A 21,214-nucleotide genomic window follows, 5' to 3' on the forward strand; every position below is an offset into this window, starting at 1 on the left:
TGTACAGCGCCTAAATGTATTCTATTTTATTCTCCTTTATTGAACTGGTTTTGCCTTTGTGCTTCTTTCACTCGTCTACCCTGTCCATGGTAGAATGACGAGCACGATGATGCTGATGGGTGGCTGCTGTTCCTTTCCAGTCCGATTGGGGGTCCATTATGAGTTGCGGTTCGCCGATATCCGAATTCCGGGTCGATTAGAGCTATATGCTCCGAAGAGGGTCAGGTGCCAGCTGCTCTCGGGGGGAAGAGCAACTGACGAAAAATTGCAAGTGCCGGGGCTGGGTTCGAACCCATGACCATCCGCTTATGAAGCGAACGTGTGGACCACTACGCCACGGGCCCCGACAGAACTGAGTTGGTTGGTATATGTGATTTGACCTTCCGAGCTTTCTATCGAAAATTCGTTTGTTGAGTGAACATATAGCCTTTTAGTACACTTTGGTGTACGAGAAAGGCAAAAACCTTTTATGCAATTCAGTATCATATTTTTTTTTTATATTTAACTCATTTTGGTATCATGATGGTCAATTTTTCCGAACGGGTTCATTATGCAACTGATTTGAGTTGCATTATGAATATTATGCAACTCACATGAGTTGTATAATGAAAAAATCATTGCATAAAACTTTGTATGCCTTTCGTTGCAAAACTCGATTTTTTTCAGCACTCTTCATATTTACCCAACTCGGCAAGCCTCGTCGGCTAAATGAACGACTCGTGTTGAAAAAATCAATTTGTTGTAACTCGTCACATGAATAACTATTAACTCCATCGAATCCCCGAAAGCTCCGAAAATGCACTTGTAACGCCTCTGAAATCCGCTAAAAATCCCCTGAAATTCGATGAAATACCTCCAAAACCACTCTCTCAATCCTCTGTGTAACGCACCTATAACGTCCCTTTAAGCCGCTGAATGTCCTCTAAATCTTTCTAAAATGTCTACGAAAACCCCCAAAAACTCCGTTCGGACCCCAGTGATGCACCAGTGATTTGAAGAAACCTCTTGTAACGCATCTATAACGGCTCCGAAATTCGCTTAAAACCCTCTGAAATCTCCTGTTATGCTATAGAAACACCCTCAATACCCCTAAAGTCCTCTGTAACGCATCTTAGACCCTTCTGAACTACTGAAACGCACCTGTAACGCCACTTAAATCTCCTGATATTCCTCTGAAACTTTCTGAAACGCCTCTACAAAACCTCTTAAACCCCTGAGATCTTTCGAAACCCCTGTAACACCTTTGAAATTCACTTAAAATCCTCGGAAACTTCCTAAATTGCCACAAAAACCTCTATTAAGTGCTCTTGGAACCCCGGTATGTAAGTACCAATGTAAGACCCTTCCAAAAAACCCCTTGTAACGCCTCCAAAACCCGCTCGAAGTCGTCTGGAACTCCCTGCAAAGCCAAAACCCCCTAGATAGTCACTCGATTTCCGGTCTGGTCGAGAAATTGTATCAATGCTCAGGATTGTGTATTATTGTGCTTGCCAAACAAATCAAATATTAACGCAATGGTAGATAAAACAAAAAGAGGTTTATTTTGCCAAACCATTGCATAAATACAGGGGATAGACTTATAATCTAGACAGGGGTACAAAAAATATTGAACTAGCTGTGACTTTTCGTAAAGTACATTAAAACTTGTCAAATTTTATACAATTAGTTTATCAACCAGCCGTCGATTAATTGTCCAAATTTGAGCACTAATGGGCTACTCTACATACAGTAAGAAGGGTTCTAGTAATTTGTCACCTTATCTGGTGGTCTTGCCTGTCCCGATCATAATGTCTATCCCTTGTTGAAGTGCTCAAAGAGAGATTAAGTCAGGGATAGGTCAAGCGCTAGTGAAAACCTAGAGTAACAAGGGAGAAGAGGGAGAAAAGGGAATAGAAGCGTATTCAAGTAGTGTAAACTCGCATATAATGTAAAATCGTTAAACGTTCGTTAAAATATTCAATAACAATTCATTATCGTAACAGATATAACTTTATCGTGACACTACTGGGTAAGTAACATTGCCTCAAATTTTGTCAACCTTCATCCACAATCCACCCTTGATGAGCAGGATTCCACTGGAAGGTTCCAACTTGACCGGAGTTTCCAATCGTTTGCCCACGGTAAACCGGAAGTTTTTCAACAACGTTGCCAACCCTACACGAGTCTGCATCAGTCCAAAGCGCATCCCTATGCAGACACGAGGACCCTCGCCAAATGGAAGAAATGCAAACGGATGCCGGGCTGCCACCTGGTCTGCGTTGAATCTGTCTGGGTCGAACCGCTCTGGATCGGGGTAGTATTCCGGGTCCATGTGGATGGCCAGGGTTGGGATCATCACCGACGTGCCTTTCTCTATGGTTATGGAAGTTCCGGGCACAATGTAATCCTGCGTTGCTGTTCGGAATATGTTAGATGCTGGTGGATGTTTACGAAGAGTTTCTAAAAGATCAAAGACCGTTAGATGGAGGTTCTAATGTATGAAGGCTTTTTAAAATTACCATTAATGCAATTCTCCAAGTATTTCATCTCATGAATCGCTTCGTAGGAAAGTGATCCATGTTTCTTCAAAGTGTCCAAAACATCTTTTCGAGCCTTTTCTTGCAAATCTTGATTTTCGGCAAGCTCGTACAAGCAAAACGACATCAGTGTCGAGGAAGTTTCAAATCCAGCGAAAAAGAAAACGAATGATTGAGCGGCCACCTGTTCTATCGTAAGCTTTTCCATGCGATGTTCACTGTTCTCGTGCTCCAAGGCCTGGCCGTTCTTCAATTTAACCATCAGGTCAATGAAATCATTTCGTTCAACTTTGTTCTTTTCTCTGTATTCGACGTTGTCCTTTACCGTTTTTAAAAAGAACTTCGCTACATCTGGTTGTAGAATAGTTGCACCTAATGCACGCGATATAGTTCTGAACTGTTGTGTAAAAAGTAGTTTCAGGAAACCAAATCCTTCAAGTTGGAAGATTTTTCGCCCCATCTCTCGAAATTCTGCATTGGGATCACGTAAACTGTTGCATTCCAACCCGAACGCACAGTTTCCAATCACGTCTGTCGTGTAACGAGCGAGAATGTCTTTTATTTCCACCTCCTCGCCATTCGCGGTTTCCTTCTCTATGCACTTCTCCAGTTCATTAGCACAGTCGCGAATAATCGGAAGCATCAGTTTCATTTTGCCCGACGTGAACGTGGGCGTTAGCTTAATGCGCATATTCTTCCACTTTACACCTTCCATGGTGAACAAATGTGCCGTCAGTGGATCATCTTTTTCGTTGTAATAGAAGGAACGATCATGGAAGAAATTGAAATCCTTCACTAGGATAGTTTTAGCCAGATCCAACTCCGTTACGAGAACTACCGGATTGATGAAGAAATAGATTCCACCGATCGAAGCCTTGCCTTTCAGCTGGATGTATAAATCTTCTAGTGCTTCCGACAAATGTTTCTTCCTGCCGACTCCCCCAAGGTTTCCCAAAGGGAACGTTGGTTGCACATAAGGCACTCCTCGCACTTTCCAGTAGTTGAATCGTTGCTTGATAAACAGGAACACCAAGGTTACTGCAGCGATTAGCAGCAGTGCAATCATCTTGCAAAACACTTTTTCGAATAACCGCGCCCAAAACAAATTATGACCTTCTCGCGTTCACGAGTAAATACTAAATGAAGCTATCGCCGGCAAACCGCGATTATTTTGAAAGACCACCAAATCATGTGGGTTTATATTGGTGAATGTGCTCACGCATTCGCCGACTGCTGAACCACACATGCTTGCATCGAGCAAGATTATTTCGGTTGTACTCTTAGATAACACACATCAATTTAGGGGGCAAGTTCTCGGGTCTAGTGATAAAGTTTGAATGATGAGGCAAAATCATAAAATGAAATGGCATTTTTTTTTCACAAAAAACTCTTTATCAGTTAACCTGGCTGATAGTCAAATCAATGACCAACCTGAGTGCAAAGCGGCTGTTGAGGAATTCCACGGAGTCATGTCAGTCGATCCTGAGCGACCATTTCAAAAATATCTGAAACTTTGCACAGTTTTTCAATTTCATATAAATCGCCATTTTTTGATATTAAACCTTCATATTCACTCACGACTAACTTTTCAAAAGGGTGTATGCGAAAATAGTTCTAAAATATTCTAAAAGCTGTACAGCAAAAACGGATTGTTCGATTGTTATAAATTTTTCAGCAAAGTTAGATAACTAAATGATGATTCCTTAGAAAATATACACTGTAAAAAATTTCTTTTTCTACTTTGAAAAAATATGATATTTGTCACAAAAACTCAAATATCTCAAAACCCTATCTTTTTACCAACTTCAATTTTTTAGGGGAAATGGCCCATTATATCAGCTATCTACCATAAAATTTTGGTGATGGTAAACTGATAAACAAAAAAGTTATGACATTTCAAACATTTCACAATTTTTACATTTAGTAACAAAAAAAAAATTTTTTTCTGTGTAAATTATTTCGAGAATTATATTTTGATGCTGATTTTATTGTAAAGGCTACCGCCTGAATTAAACAAGTTGTTTTCATGATACTTTAGTTTGATTATTCGTAATTACTATAGTATCTATTTGAAACTTAGACGCGATCCAGTGTTGTGATCAAAAATATTGAGATTGTCATACTTTTTATTGTACGTGACTGGTGAAAAAATCCCTTGATAGTGTTGAAAAGCTGTTGATTATAAGAAAAATGGAATTGAATTTATTTTTAAGACAAAAGCTGTATAATAAAAGTTTTTTTATACGCGTATACGTCTAGTTTATCCGCAAAAAAAATCCCTCTTACACACTTATTTCTGAATTGCCTGTTCGGTACTTTTTTGACGAGATTATAACAGCAGTACGATCTCGGTAGTTTCGGTAATCGATTTTACTGAGGCTCAGTAAAACAACTGTCAAAATCGTATGGAAAAGGTAAACAATGCATTTTTGCTGAACGAGTTCGGTGCTCAGCAGTTTTAATCTCGTCAAAAAATTACCGAACTCGGTACACGGCGTGTGTATGGGAAAGGTTTATAACAAAAAATTGGGCATCGCCAAATTTTTCGCTATTCAAAAATAGAGACTTCCAGCTTTCATTTGCACGGTCCCTCAAAAAAATCCACCGAGGGATCTCGAACAACTTTTTCAGAATACTGTTTTTCCCCATACAAAATGAACGGTTCCAAATTAATCCCTATTTCTACTTAACAAACATACCCAATTTTTGTATGAAAAAGTTCCCCCGATGGAATATTTCGATGTTGGGCTTGAATGAAAGCTAGTAGCGTCAACTTTCACGTAACGTAAAAATTAGCGATGCCTATTTTTTTGTAATAAATTTCTTACACCAGACACACCGTGCGGTAATCAAAATTAAGTGTGTAGACTTTATGATCGGAAGAATGCGAGTAACTTCAACAACAACAAATGCATAAGAGGTACATACCACAGACAAACAGACGAAACGCCTAGAACAATTTTAGTGAAAATTCATCGCCCAGTTCACACTATCACCACCTGGTGGAAATGTTTCACGAAACACTGCGTTGTGCAATATCGTCATCAGAAGGCGCTAGTGTGAAACGTCAAACGCAAAGAAAAACGATGGGCGCTCTTCTTGTTATGAAAGCCACAACCAAGATTCAAAATGATCGTTGAAGGCGTGGTCAATGAAAATTTCGCCAGTGTTACGTTTGTTTGTCTGTATACATTTAGGGTGCCAATGAAAATCGAATTTTCGAATTTCAAAAACGGGTAGTGCTCAAAAGTTTCGTCTCCTCAAAAAAAGTCCCCATGCAAAATTTCAGCTCAATCGGACTTCGCTAAGGGGTGGCCCAAAGCGGTCAAAGTTTGGCTGTTTTGAAACACGAAAAATATCCCAAGGTAGGGGTACATGAAAATTTCGAAATCGAAAAATTTTTTTTGATGCCAAATGCCTTAAAAGTGCATGAAACGTCGAGATCTGGTGTTATCTCAAAAAAATTTTTTTTGAAAAAAATTGACTTTTTGGACTTAGAAAATTTTTGACTTGGGGGAGTGAAATGAATTTAAAATGGAGGATTTGAATTTAGTTGCTGAAATATTCATAGCAATTGTACTGGAACATGTCTTATATCATCGTTTGCAACTACTAGCATATTATATATCATATATCGTTAGGGTGGTTCACTTATTTTGCAATCGGGTGGTCCTTTTTGTAGAAAAATTAAAAAAAAAGATAATAGTATTAAAAAATCTCATATAACTGTAAGTCATTTTCAATGTTGAATATATATAATATTTCATTAGGGTGGCTTATTTATTTGTATTTAGGGTGGTTCTTTGAGATGGAAATTAAGAACAAAAAAATATTTCACTACCAAATTTAATAAAATTTAAGTAAATTTTCAGTATATTTGGTACAACTTTTGGCCATTTTTGTTTTTGTTTTGTCTATTTCGAGATTATTAAAAAATTGGTTTGTCTCCGTTTTATCGGGACCCCCAAACGGTTCCCTAGTAAGGATGGAAACATAAAAATCACAGAACATATTGCCATCATCACACTCATGCTTGGTTCGTTAGTGATGGCTGACAATAATTCGCTTCATTTTTCATACATTCGACTTCAGTAAAACCCACTAGAAAATCATATACATTTTACAATACAACACAGTACCAAATTTTCAATAGCTTTTCGTTGGAGTTTCACTAAGTTTTCAAGCGAATTTTACTTAATTCATTTGAACTCACGGAAAACATCATTTTTGAACGGTTACTTGAGTTTTTCCAGTGAAACTAAAATGTATTTTCCTCTCAGTGTATCTTAACTGATAGAAGGATGTTGAAATAATTTAAATGTCTTTTCGAACTGTCAAAAAACCGCACCGCAGTACCATACTGAGCCAAAAGCCCAAAATCGCATATTTTGCCCTATAAATCGGGGTATAGCTCAAAATTGTGACGTGCTGTAGCAAATCTGAGCCCTGATTCGGATTCAGCTACCCAAAAACTGTCAGAGACACATAAGTTTGCTTTTGAGACAGACCAAAATTTGTTGGAAACTGATATTACGCAGAGGAATAGCAAAAAAGAAAAGGAAAATAAAGGTTCAAAAAATCAGATGTAATTTAATGTAATGTACCAAAAACCTATCAGCATGAATTTAGTAAATATCACAAAAACGTTCCCACTCTTCCGTTACGTCCCTTTTACTACGACCAGGCTTGTTCGCACTGAGCGTATGAAAATTATGCTCTATTGATTTACACCACCGAAATCATCGTATTTATGAAATCTTCCTATCTTAACTGATAAAAGGATGTTGAAATAATTTAAATGTCTTTTCGAACTGCCAAAAAACCGCACCGCAGTACCACACTGAGCACACGGAGAGAATTTCACTCGGGTGAATTTTAACGCTCCGTGCGGAACTGCGTTGAGGTTTTTTGACAGTTCGAAAAGATATTTAAATTATTTCAACATCCTTCTATCAGTTAAGATAGGAAGATTGCATGAATACGATAATTTTGGTGGTGTAAATCAATAGAGCATTAATTTCATCCGCTCAGTACGGACACGCTTGGCCATGACCATTGCAAAAGTAAATTATATCTGCAAATACCGCATTAATGAAAAACTTCCCCATCTTAGGGGTTCAACAAACAGTTCTACTCTTCAAACTAAACTCTTCTTCCTCACAGCAAAAAAATTCTTGTGATATCACATCTTTTTCGCTGCACATCAGTCGCGTCGTAAAAGTGATGTAAACAATTACATCATTTTCATGCAACAAATTAGTCGTCGCAGCTTGAGAGTGGGTCTAGCAATCGCTAGAACCGGATCTTTAGATGAATCATATATAAGTAAAATATTGGCATGGATTCGTACACTGATCCGTTGATTGTGAGGCATATCCCTTACCTCTCAGCTATTTCACCGAATTTAGAAGGAAGGCGATAAATATGATACTGTTTCTAGGTATCTGCTGGAATGGGTTTGTTGATACTTTTCGGTGCCAACCAGGGTGTGCATGGTGAGGGTGATAATTGTTGGAAAACGATGTAACCGAATGTAATTACGTTCGAAAATGAATACATCGCCAGAAGTTACGCGCCTGGATATTACAAAATTATTTGCTGTGCTCATAGAAACAGCTGAATAAATATTTACCCGAATATTTTAATTTAGTCTCACAAAACTTTTCAAAATCTTACAATGAGATGAACCTCCCTAGTAAATAAATCTTTTTGGTAGTCTGTACCACAATATTTAAATCTGTAAATCGGTTTTAATCACTATATTGATGCCGTGATTAATGAAATAGAACGAGAGGAGAGACAATAATTAGAGAATATCTCATTATAGATAAGTCACCGAAAGATTTGTAGGAAATCATGGCTTGAAGCTATACGAAAAAGATTACCTAGTTGAATTTTCTCGAAGTATTTTTTGATCTTAATTTCCAAAAAAAAAAAAACCCTAACGGAAAATACAATACAAATACTATTATCGTTTTTTTATTTAATTTTCTACAAAAAGGACCACCCTTTTGCAAAATAAGTGAAGCACCAAAAAAAAGCTTCAAAATTTAAAAAAGAAAATAAAAGATTTTATGAATAATTGGGGATATGCCCGGGAGGGACAGGAGAAGCAGAAAATCTCAATGGTTGTTACGCCCTTTCCACCTGGTCTAGGAATATCTTAACAAAGTGATACATGCCAATAAAGGATCATGGTTTTAAACTTTACAAAAATATGACTGGTAAGTTTTCTGGAAATATTTTCTTGTTGTTAATTTCCATCTCAATGAACCACCCTAATTAAAAATAAATGAGCCGCCCTAATGAAATATTATATATATTCAACAATGAAAATGACTTACAGGTATATAAGTGATTTTTTAATACTATTATCTTATTTTTTAAATTTTTCTACAAAAAGGACCACCCTAATGCAAAATAAGTGAACCACCCTAACGATATATGATATATAATATGCTAGCAGTTGCCAACGATGATATAAGACATGTTCCAGTACTATTGCTTTGAATATTTCAGCAACTAAATTCAAATCCTCCATTTCAAATTCATTTTACTCCCCCAACTCAAAAATTTTCTAAGTCCAAAAAGTCAATTTTTTTCCAAAAAAAATTTTTTGAGATAACACCAGATCTCGACGTTTCATGCACTTTCAAGGCATTTGGCATCAAAAAAAAATTTTCGATTTCGAAATTTTCATGTACCCCTACCTTGGGATATTTTTCATGTTTCAAAACAGCCAAACTTTGACCGCTTTGGGCCACCCCTTAGCGAAGTCCGATTGAGCTGAAATTTTGCATGGGGACTTTTTTTGAGGAGACGAAACTTTTGAGCACTACCCGTTTTTGAAATTCGATGGTCAAATTTTTCCCATACATTCCATTGGCACCCTAGTATACATACCTGACAATGCTCACGAAAAAAACAAAAAAATACTACCGCTATGAATATTAAAAATTGTAAAGTATTTTTTTTCTTCAGCCACCAACACCAAACAAGTAAGTTAAAATTAATAAGTGATTTTGTTTATTATAATCTAACGAACAAGATGAACAGTCGCTTTCTCAAAGGTCTTCAACTCAACGCTCTCTTGTAGACCGTTTGATGAAAAAAAATGTTCAAAAGAGTTATGAAATCTCACCGAAAGCACCATAGATAAACTGAAAGAGACTGGTTATGCCCAAATGTCCACATTGTGTACAAAATTACGCATTTGCACGTCCTGCCGTCTAGAATTTGACAAACGAGCCATCTGTATATCATCGGTAAAGCAGGGCGCAGGAAGTTCGAAAACGACAATAACTGAGAAATTGCCATCAGCGACATCTGTTTAATTAAACAATTTAATTACGCCCCTTTTCAAAAATGCCCTGTAATATTCTTCAACATCTATACCCATTTCAATATTTTTAACGTTGCAAAACACGCTTTCAACATTCATCTTGAAGAAGAGGGAAAACACTTGTCCTCAAATGTAACAGCAAATTAATGAATAAACGACTAATGCGCGGAGGGCGTGATAAAATCGGAACATTACGGTACATAGTATATTATATTATATGTATATATAATATATAATAAAAACAACTTGTTTTACTCACGCAAGGCCATTAACAATAAAATCAGCATCAAACTTCAATTTCCGGCCGAAATAATTTACACTAAAAAAAATTATTACTAAATGTGAAAATTGTGAAATGTTTGAATTGTCATAACTTTTTTGTTTATTTTCATGGTAGATTGCTAATACAATGGACCGTTTTCTCTAAAAAATTACGTTGGTAAAAAGATAGGGTTTTGAGATATTTGAGTTTTTGTGACAAAAATGATATTTTTTAATGTTAAAAAAGATTTTTTTCACAGTGTATATTTTCTTAGGAATCGCCATTTAGTTATCCAACTTTGCTGAACAATAAAATAAGCATCAAATCGCGATTCCCGGCCGAAATAATTTACATAGAAAAATTTTTTTTACTAAATGTAAAAATTGTGAAATTTTTGAAATGTTATAACTTTTTTGTTTATTAGTTTACCATCACCAAATTTTTATGGTAGATTGCTAATACAATGGACCGTTTTCCCTAAAAAATTCAAGTTGGTAAAAAGATAGGGTTTTGAGATATTTGAGTTTTTGTGACAAAAATGATGTTTTTCAATGATAAAATAGATTTTTTTTCACAGTGTATATTTTCTTAGAAATCACCATTTAGCTATCTAACTTTGCTGAAAAATTCATAACAATCGAACAATCCGTTTTTGCTGTGCATATTTTTGAATATTTTTGAACCATTTTCACATACACCCTTTTGAAAAGTTAGTCGTGGCTCTAAATAAAAATTTGATATCGAAAAATGGCGATTTAGATGGAACTGAAAAACTGTGCAAAGTTTCAGTTCAATAGAAAATCATGAATTAAAAATTTTCCTTAATTTTGATGCTGTTGCTTGGAATCGCTCTGTTGTAACCCAGATGACGATTTGGGTGCACCATACCGTAGCGCCAATAATATTTACTGTTGTTCCTGTATGTGGAATTTCGCTACCTCGATAACGATCTTTGAACTAAGCTCTCTTGATTGGTTTAGGAAATACTGGGAAGGATTTGTTGAGAATTATCCATGAATGCAAAAGATAATTTTTCAATTTTTTTAAACACTGCCAACTTTGAAGTTTTGCTGGGGCCCATTGCGTAGTAGGTACAAGTTGATTTCATAAGTGGATGGTCATGGGTTCGATCCCAGTCCCGGCACTTGCAATTTTTTGCCAGATGCTCTTCCCCCCGAGAGCGACTCACAGCTGACCCTCTTCTGAGCATACTTTGCTCTAACGGACCCGAATAATTGGATATCGGCTAATGGCAACTCATAATGGACTCCCAATCGGACTGAAAAATGAACAAGAGCAACACATCAACATCCTCGTGCTCATAATTCTACCATGGACATGGCTCAGGGCCCATATAGCCGAGGCGGTAAACGCACGGGTATTCAGCATGACCATGCTGAGGGTGACGGGTTCGATTCCCGGTCGGTCCAGGATCTTTTCGTAAAGGAAATTTCCTTGACTTCCTTGGGCATAGAGTATCTTCGTGCCTGCCACACGATATACACATTAGACTGGGTCAACAAAGTCGAATTTTCTGAACAAAGCTTTTTCGATTCCTTTTAGCGTCCAAAACAACTGTGCAAAATTTGGGAGCGATTGGTTGCTTCCCCGTATTCCGCATTGCGATTGAAATTTGTATGGAATTTAGTATGGGAAAACGTGCTTTTTTGCATTTTTCTCATAAATTGAATTTTTTCATCTAAAACGATCTAACTAATGTCGTTAAAGTATAGCCTAGGATATGCCGCAAAACTTTGCCGAAGACCGCAAAGTGATCCGACACTTGTGAAAAAAGTTATAACATACAGATTGCCCGGTGGTGCTTAACATTTAACATGTAAAGGAATAACATCAATAATAAAATCTCAATTTTTGGCCCAAGTTGCCAGACGAATAACTTTTTTCACAAGCGTCGGATCACTTTGCGGTCTTCGGCAAAGTTTTTCGGCATATCCTAGGCTATACTTTAACGTTATTAGTTACATTATATTAGACAAAATAATTTAACTTATGAGTAAAATACAAAAACGTACGTTTTCCCATACTAACTTCCATACAAATTTCAATCGCAATGCGGAATACGGAGACGCAACCCATCGCTCCCAAATTTTGCACAGTTGTTTTGGACGCTAATACAGATTGAAAAAGCTTTGTTCCGGGTTGACACGATCAAATTTAAAGTTTCTCCATACATCGTTGACCCACTCTAATACACACGCAAAAAGGTCATTGGCAGAGGAAGCAGGCTTTGTCCCAGTGAGGACGTTACGCCAAGAAGAGGAAGAGAGAGAGAGGACATGGTAGAAAAGTGACAGCAGTGCAAAGGCAACCGGTTCGATATAGTAGAATTACAATAAAATACATTCAGGCGCTATACAAAGTGTAAGTGCAGCTGCCAATTGGAATCGCTCACGCAGTGCCTTAGCGGTCTTTGTTACCGTGAAAATAGCGTCTACGGTGAACTTTCCTTTCCGGAAACCGAAATAGTTACTCGAGAGACCATTGACACCCTCAGTGTGCCATAACAGTCTGTTGAGGATGATTTTCTAGATCACCTTCCGCGCCTTATACATACATATATTTGTTCAACATCACATTTAAGACAAGACATAATCAACAATAGTACGCCACAATATGTACTCGGTTTATGTCTGCCGTTCTCCATCCTCGGTCGCGCCCAATGCTCGCCAGGTCACGCTCCACCTGGTCCGCCCATCGTGCTCTCTGCGCTTCACGCCTTCTTATGCCAACCGGATCAGTTGCAAACACCAGCTCTGCAAGGTTGTTGTCCAGCATTCTTGCAACATGCCCTGCCCACGTATCCTTCCGGCTTTGGCCACCTTCTGGATGCTGGGTTCGCCGTAAAGTGCAGCGAGCTCATGGTTCATCCTTCTCCGCCACACACCGTTCTCCTGCACACCGCCTAAGATCGTCCTTAGCACGCGTCGCTCGAAAACTCCGAGTGCTTGCAGGTCCTCCTCGAGCATGGTCCATGTCTGGTGCCCGTAGAGGACCACCGGGCTTATCAACGTTTTGTACTTGGTGCATTTGGTGCGTTTCTTCTGGAGCCCGTAGTAGGCCCGACTTCCGCTGATGATGCGCCTCCGAATTTCACGGCTCACGTTGTTGTCAGCCGTCAGTAAGGATCCAAGGTAGACGAATTCCTCCACCATCTCGAAAGTATCCCCGTCTATCGTAACATTACTACCCAGACGGATCCGGTCGTGTTCGTTTCCGCCTACCAGCATGTACTTTGTTTTTGAGTCATTCACCACCAGTCCGACGTTTGCTGCTTCGCGTTTCAGGCGGGTGTACAGCTCTGCCACCGTTCCAAATGTTCCAGCAATAATGTCCATGTCGTCCGCAAAGCACACAAATTGACCGGATTTTGTGAAAATCGTTCCCCGGCTGTTGAGCCCGGCTCGTCGCATGTTGAAGAGTAGGCATGAGAGTCCATCACCTTGTCGCAGTCCCCGGCGAGATTCGAATAAACTGGATAGTTCACCCGAAACCCTTACGCAGTTTTGCACACCGTCCATCGTTGCTTTAATCAGTCTAGTCAGCTTCCCAGGAAAGCCGTTCCATAGCTCTGCGCGGTCGATACTGTCGTATGCCGCTTTGAAGTCGATGAACAGGTGATGCGTTTGGACCTGGTATTCACGGCATTTCTGGAGGATTTGCCGTACAGTGAAGATCTGGTCCGTTGTCGACTGGCCGTCGATGAAACCGGCCTTATATATAAAGCATTACGTCTGGTTTCCCGCCTTTGGCAATAATATCAGGCTCTGTCGCTTCCAGACCTCTGGAAAAACTCTTCGTCCAGGCATTTTTGCAGACCTGGACATCCCGGGAGCCTTTGCTATACCCACTTTTAAGGCTAGGTTTGGAATTCGGCCTGGCCCTGGATCTCTATCTACGCTATCAAATTTCGCAATACACGCACGTTTTTCATCGATGATCCTCCTCTCAACGTCAGCCCCAGTCCTTTGCGGTCATACGACGAATTGAGATGATGTCTGTATGTGTGTATGTGTGTATGTATGTGTGTATGTATGTCTGTGTACAAAAAGGTCACTCGCTTTTAAGGCACGTCTCATCGGCCGATTTTTCGGATTATAGCTCGAATCCAACCAGAATTTTACCGCATTGTTTGCTATTAAAAATAGCCCGGATAGGTCAAGGCGTTCCGGAGTTACTGCCATTTGAGTGATCCGGACCAACACCGGTAGAACTAACCACATATAAAAACCCAATTCAAGATGGTGGCTGTTTAATGGAGTTTTAGGGCCTAAAACTATGCAATATGGGTGTATTTTGTATGGGGAAGATGTCTGGAGTCCATAAATGGCAATCTGAGCAGTCTTGTAAACATTCGACACTTTTCACTACCTTCATTTCGTTGCCGAAGTCGGGTGTCAGCTTGCTTTGTAACGTTCGTGCGCTACCGCTACCTCTTACACACAACACGAGCGGTAAAATGAAGTTCGATAAACATAAGAAAGCTTCAAATCAATATCGTCTGACACGATGACATTCGTCTAATTCTAGCATTTCGCAAAGATTTACAGCCAATTCCGATTATGAATGATAGTGTTAGTCTGATAGCTTATCGACTGTAGGCTTGAACGGATACGGGGATTCTCTCGGCTTTTGCAGTCGGTGACAGCAGCGAAAACAAGTTTGCCTCAACTTCCGACGGTTCGGTTTATTTGATAACAAGAAAACAAAAAACAAGAAAACGACACACATTTGGTAAAAACAGCTCTCATTATGGAAGAAGACAGGAATAACAGAAGCCGAACCGTCTCCCAAAGACGCTATCGTGGTGAAGTGCATTCGTTTGAAATTTTTGTTTCGTACAGTAGTTTGATTGCTTGTGTTCGAATGTCGGAGACAAAGGAGGCCGAATATCGACGAAAAAATTCAAATGACTGTGATTTATAACAAGACTGGATCTGAGTATCCAAGATGGTGGTCTAAAATTCAAGATGGCGGCTCCAAATTCAAGATGGAGGCTGTTTAAAGGAGTTTTAGGCCCTAAAATCATGCAATATGGGTACATTTGGTATAGTGGTCTAAAATCCAAGATGGCGGCTCCAATTTTAAGATGGTGGTTGTTTAGTGGAGCTTTTGGCTCTAAAACCATGCAATAAGAGTATATTTTATATGAGCAAGATGTCCGGAGTCCAAAAATGGTGACCTGAATATCCAAGATAGCGGTCTAAAATACAAAATGGCGGCTCTAAGTTTAAGATGGTGGCTGTATAACGGAGTTTTAGGCCCTAAAACCATGCAAGAAGGGTATATTTTGTATGTGGAAAATGTCCGGTGTCCGAAAATGGCAACCTGAATATCTAAGATAGCGGTCTCAAATTCAAAATAGCTGCTTCAAATAAATATGGAGGCTGTTTAATAGAGTTTTAGGCCCTAAAACTATGAAAAATTGGTATATTTGGTATAAGGAAGATATCCGGAATCCAAAAATTGCGACCTCAATTTCCAAGAGGGCGATCCAAAATCCAAAATTGCGGCTCCAAATTCAAGACGGTGGCCGTTTAAAGCAGTTTTAGACCCTAACTGAATGTAATATGGGTATACTTGGTATAGGGAAGATGTCTGGAGTCAAAAATGGCGACCGTAATATGCAAAATGATGGCCCAAACACCAAGATGGCGGCTCCAAATTCAAGATGATGGCTGTTTAATGGCGTTTTAAGCTCTAAATCCGTGTCATATGGGTTTATTTGATATAGGGACGAATTGTGGACTCCAAAAAATGGTGACCAGAATATCCAAGATGGCGATCAAAAATCCAAGATGGCGGCTCCAAATTCATGATGGTGGCTGTTCAATGGAGTTCTGGGCTCTAAAACCATGCAATATGGGTATATCTGGTATGGGAAAGAAATGTGGAATCTAAAAATAAAGACCAGAATAGTCAAGATGGAGGACTTGAATCCAAAATTGCGGCTCAAAGTTCAAGATAGCGGCTTTTTGGTATGGTGACATGGGAGAGCGTCCAGGTGCATTTTTGAGAGCACTGATCTCGTCATCCACAAAACGCCCGAAAAGGAAAATGCTACTTAATGTTTATCACGAGTGAGCAAGGCTACTCATTGCTTTTCAGCTCTGTTTGTTGTTCAGATCCGTGCTTTCGGTGTTTGCAAGGCAGCCATAGTGACGGCTACCTTTGGATTCACTGATATATGTCCTTAAGACATATAAGCGCAAACATCAAAGCTACATAAACGATATAATTACTGGTGCCATGTAATGGATTCTTGTTTAACGTATGAAAGTGCGATATTCATCAACATGTCACTTGAGTTTTGTTGAAATGTGTTTTCGAAGGCTCGAGGAAGGCGCCATCACCGCTAGGTGGATTAATTAAGGTTTTTAATGAAAGCTTGAATGAAGGAATATTTTATACAATTGAATTTAGGAATTTTAAGAGGAATTGCAAAGAATGGCAAGAACATCATGTAAATTCTACCACAATAAACTCCATGAAATCTGCGGAACGTCGTGAGATTTCCAATAAAATTTCCTGAAAACTCCAAGATTTCCGTAGTGGATACTCTGTTATGGTTGTTTCACTTGTTTTCATCGCATATAATCGCACATGTTAAATTGTTGGTTGTTATCCTGAAACTCCTGAACAAATCATGTTACAGGTCGGACTCGATTATCCGGAGTCGGGTTTTGCCCAAAAAAATAGCTCGCAAACGGAATGCTCTATGCAGCTAAAATTTTGACTGATTACTAACCAAAGTTGGTTTAACAAGCTGTCAAAATTAATTTCAGCTTTATAGAGCATTCCGTTCCTCAGATATATGTTTGGGAAGCATCAGAACCCGACTCCGGATAATCGAGTCCGACCTGTACTACAATTGACATTCGATAACTTCAACATGTGTACATTTCACTTCACATCAATTGACGTTAATGGGATCGTGAAATTCATTAGAGTCTTCATTAGGACCAACATAGTTCACCGTTTTGACGTTTAACGGTGCGATAACTGAAAATGTGTTGCCCTTACCGAACTGGTTTTTGAAGCATTGCACTGTTCTAGCTTCACAGTTAGTTCATCAGAAATTCTACCTATCATAAAAACTCTAGCTATACAATTTTCGTTTCACTTAAAATATACCGACATAGGGAAACACAATGGATTATGTATTATCTCCGGTAAACTCAAATGTGCAAATATCTCATCATCATCAGTACAATACAATGCGTGGACATAGGACGATACAATTAAACAAAAATATAAATTGAAAATATTGAAGGAATAATAGTGTTCTGTTCAAATGGATAAGTTTGAATATTTCACATATTTATCTAAAGTCTTAGACACATTTTCATTCAAGTGTTCCAAAAAAGAATTAAAACTGTAGCTATAGGCCCCATTAATAAAATAACTTTAATCGTGTAATAAGCGGCGCAGCCGAAATTTTTCTTTGTGAGATAAGCATTCTGTAGAAAATTTTGGCGATGCGTTCTGATCTAAATTACTGTTTTGTCTTCTCCATGTTGTCACATTACCAAAACAGTGACTTTAGTGACCATTTTTGGAGCAACATTTGAAAAGGGCATACAAGCATTGGTAAACAATGACTTCACACTTCGCCCCTGAGCTCCCATCAGCTTATTCACAAAAAACTAAGACCGTTAACAGATAGAGCAAACATCGATCTTTCGGATATCGGTGTTTATTTGCGTGGGCGGGCTGCTGTTAGACCCTACGGAGCGTTTACGAAAAAAAAGACACAAGACCTCTTGGGCCCTTTTCAAATGTTGCTCCAGATTTTTCTGAAAAAAAGTGACTTGAGTGACTTTTTCGTGCAAATAGTGACTTTTTAGTGACTGACCCGAAAATAGTGACCAAATTACTAAAAAGTGACTCGCTATCAGGCCTGCCCCCATGAAGCCTCCGTGAAATGCATCTGCGAGCCTCTGAAGTCCCTTTAAACTCCCCGGAATTTTCATGAAACGCCCTGAAATGCATTGAAAAGCCCTGAAACGCTTTGCACCGCTTTGAAACGCTTCTTAAACCCCTATGAAACCATTGTGAAATACACCTGAGAGCCTTGAAGCCCCCTAAGCACCTCTAAAACGTCCTGAAATGACCGGAAATACATTGAAACGCTTTAAAACGTTTCTGAAACCCCCTCTGAAATCATCCTGAAGCTTACCTGAGAGCCTATAAAACTGCCCTCCCAAAACACCTCTGAAATCTCCTGAAGTACCTTGAAATGCTTTGAAACGTCTTGAAACGCCTCTGAAACCCCCATGAAGTTCATCTGAGAACTCTGAAACCTCCAAAAACGCAATTAAACTCCGCTGGCCTTCTTAAAACTCGCTTGAAATTGCTCTGATGCTCTCCCCCTTTACTTCTAAAAGCCTTAACCTCCCTGCCCTTTGCATCTACTAGCCATTTGACCTTCTCCAACTTCTTTGCAACATTAAAATCCATTTATTCCTCTACAATTGGCATTTCGGTCCGGAAAATTATGAGCAGGGTGATTCTATTACATCCGACGTTTGGGCCCTTGGTTTGGGCCTTCTTCAGGGGGGTCTAAAATAGGGGTGTTTTATTACCTAAATTCATATTTTGCTTTGGGTTCACAAATTTCAGAAGAAATCTTACTATAGGGATGCCGCTGCTTGTTTGTCGCTGGTTGCTTGGCGTAGTGTTGTCGGATTTGGTAGATTTAGTCTGGATCATCAGTTGATCTGTGGGAGTTCTTAATACTTAACCCGAAATGGAGGTTTGGATGTAGCAGAGCTGATCGTCCATGAAGGGTTCTTAGATGAAAAGTAGCCAAGATGATGTTTTTGTCAGAAGCAAGACGAGTGTTCTGGTATCCAAATAGGCCAACATTGTACAGCTCTGTACAGCTTTGCCAAACCTCCTTCTAGCCACAGTAGACACACGTTGTCCAGGAAGAGCTTAAATTACTTGAACGACGATTTCGGAGTATCCTGGTCAATTGCCACTGAAGATTTTCCGAAAGACAATGAAATGCTTCTGAAAATTCTGCACTTTGGACGGAATTAATTAACGCTTTCAACGAGTAATTCCTTTCGGATTGCTGAAAGGGGCCAACTTTGGGATTTTGAAGATACAGGGGATAGACAAAATGATCGGGACAGGCAAAATTTTCACTTTCCAAAGAATGTTCAATTAGCTGTAACTTTTCGAAAAGTGCATCAAATATTTATTACTGTAAGTTCATCAACTAGCTCTGTATCAGTGGTCCAATTTTGGATAAGATCGGGACATTCTCCACGGAGTTATAAAGATTCTTGGAAAAGATAAATTATCCGATAGATAATTTTTTGAAAAGTGCATCAAATATTCTCAAATTTTTATTGTAAGTTCATCAACTGGTTGTGTATCGGTGGTTCAAATTTGGAAAAGATCGGGCCATTCTCCACGAAGTTATAAAGATTCTTGAAAAAGGTAAGATTATCCGATGGCCAACATTGAGCTGTTATATCTCCGGATTCAATGAACCGAATGCAATGAAATTTTGACCATTTATAACTTATATAATGAGCTATGAAAAACCGTTGACATAACTTGAAATTCTTAACACGGAAGAAAATTATAACGATTAGATTTTTTTTTTATAATAAAACACCACTGATACACAACTAGTTGATGAACTTACAGTAAAAATTTGAAAATATTTGATGCACTTTTCGAAAAGTTACAGCACGTTGAACATTTTTTGAAAAGTGAAAATTTTGCCTGTCCCGATCATTTTGTCTATCCCCTGTATCTCCGGATTCAATGAACCGAATGAAATGAAATTCTGACCATTTATGACTTGTATAATGAGCTATGAAAAACCTTTGACTTAACTTAAAATTCTTAACACGGAAAAAAAATTACAACGATTAGATTATTTTTCTAATAAAACACCAAATTATCCAAAACTTCAACATCGTTTCAAAATTCAAGATGCAAATTATAGTTCATTCATTTTCCCTCTAATCGACTTAGATATAAATGTGTTTTGAGGGAAAGTAACAACATAGTCGCCAATTAATTTAAAAAGTAATGGAATGCATTTTAAAAATATACCAACTTACTATAAAATCGTGAAAAAAATAAATTCGCTATAACTTTTTCTCTTGCTAAAAATGTCAAGTTAAGTCAGATGTTTTTCAGAGTTCGTTATATAAGTCATCAATGATCAAAATTTCATTGCAATCAATTCATTGAATCCGGAGATATAACAGCTCAATGTTGGCCATCGGATAATCTTACCTTTTTCAAGAATCTTTATAACTTCGTGGAGAATGGCCCGATCTTTTCCAAATTTGAACCACCGATACACAACCAGTTGATGAACTTACAATAAAAATTTGAGAATATTTGATGCACTTTTCAAAAAATTACAGCTAGTTGAACATTTTTTGAAAAGTGAAAATTTTGCCTGTCCCGATGATTTTGTCTATCCCCTGTATATGGTGTTTAAGCAGAGTCCGAAGCAGAAGCTAACTACCCGAAGTAGCTGTCCTACATCGGAGTATCGATGAATGATAGAGTGATCAAAGCATTTTTCTTTCTGACGCACACTGTCAGATAGTAGTGAGAGTTGTCATTGAAGTCTTTTACCCTATTTGTGTGGTAGCTGGTCTGGAACCTCCTTCGATATACGCAGAGCCAATAACCAACACAAGTTAGGTATTTGAGAGGCTGTACAGGATAGCTCCATTTAGTTCCATTCTGGAGCCTTGAGTTCTCTTTGGTGGTAGATGGCACTTCCCGGCTTCTTCTGGTGTTAGAAACACTTAAACTCGCAGTTTTTGGTTTCATACAACATATAGAACCACACATTTACATTGTTTGAACCACGATTTAAACAGCCGCCGCCCATTTCGGTTCGGTATGAATTGTATAACAGAGTCGTGATCTAATAACAAATCCTTTCGATATCTTCTGCATCGGTTCTAAAAGAGTATACACCAAGGTCTTTTTCACATGGATTCGCGAATTAACCCGGTTTCATTTTCCTCATGCACTAGGTGTCCAGAAGGAAACTCTTCCTAAAATGATAAAGAGCGATATTCGGGGAAG

General features: G+C 38.6%; 1 protein-coding gene across 1 annotated transcript in view; it reads right to left on the minus strand.

The window, feature by feature from the left end:
- Nucleotides 1-1,900: 1,900 nt before the first annotated feature.
- LOC109421549 (uncharacterized) overlaps nt 1,901-21,214 on the minus strand; it is a 22,761-nt gene continuing 3,447 nt past the window's right edge. The window contains exons 3-4 of the mRNA XM_019696069.3: nt 2,499-3,641; nt 1,901-2,439 (exon numbers count right to left, since the gene is read on the minus strand). Coding sequence (XP_019551614.3) covers nt 2,024-2,439; nt 2,499-3,641 — 1,559 coding nt within the window. The 3' untranslated portion in view covers nt 1,901-2,023. The remainder of the gene's footprint in view (nt 2,440-2,498; nt 3,642-21,214) is intronic.

This window comes from Aedes albopictus, chromosome 2 (assembly GCF_035046485.1).
Source record: "Aedes albopictus strain Foshan chromosome 2, AalbF5, whole genome shotgun sequence".
In the NCBI taxonomy this organism is placed as follows: Eukaryota; Metazoa; Arthropoda; class Insecta; order Diptera; family Culicidae; genus Aedes; species Aedes albopictus.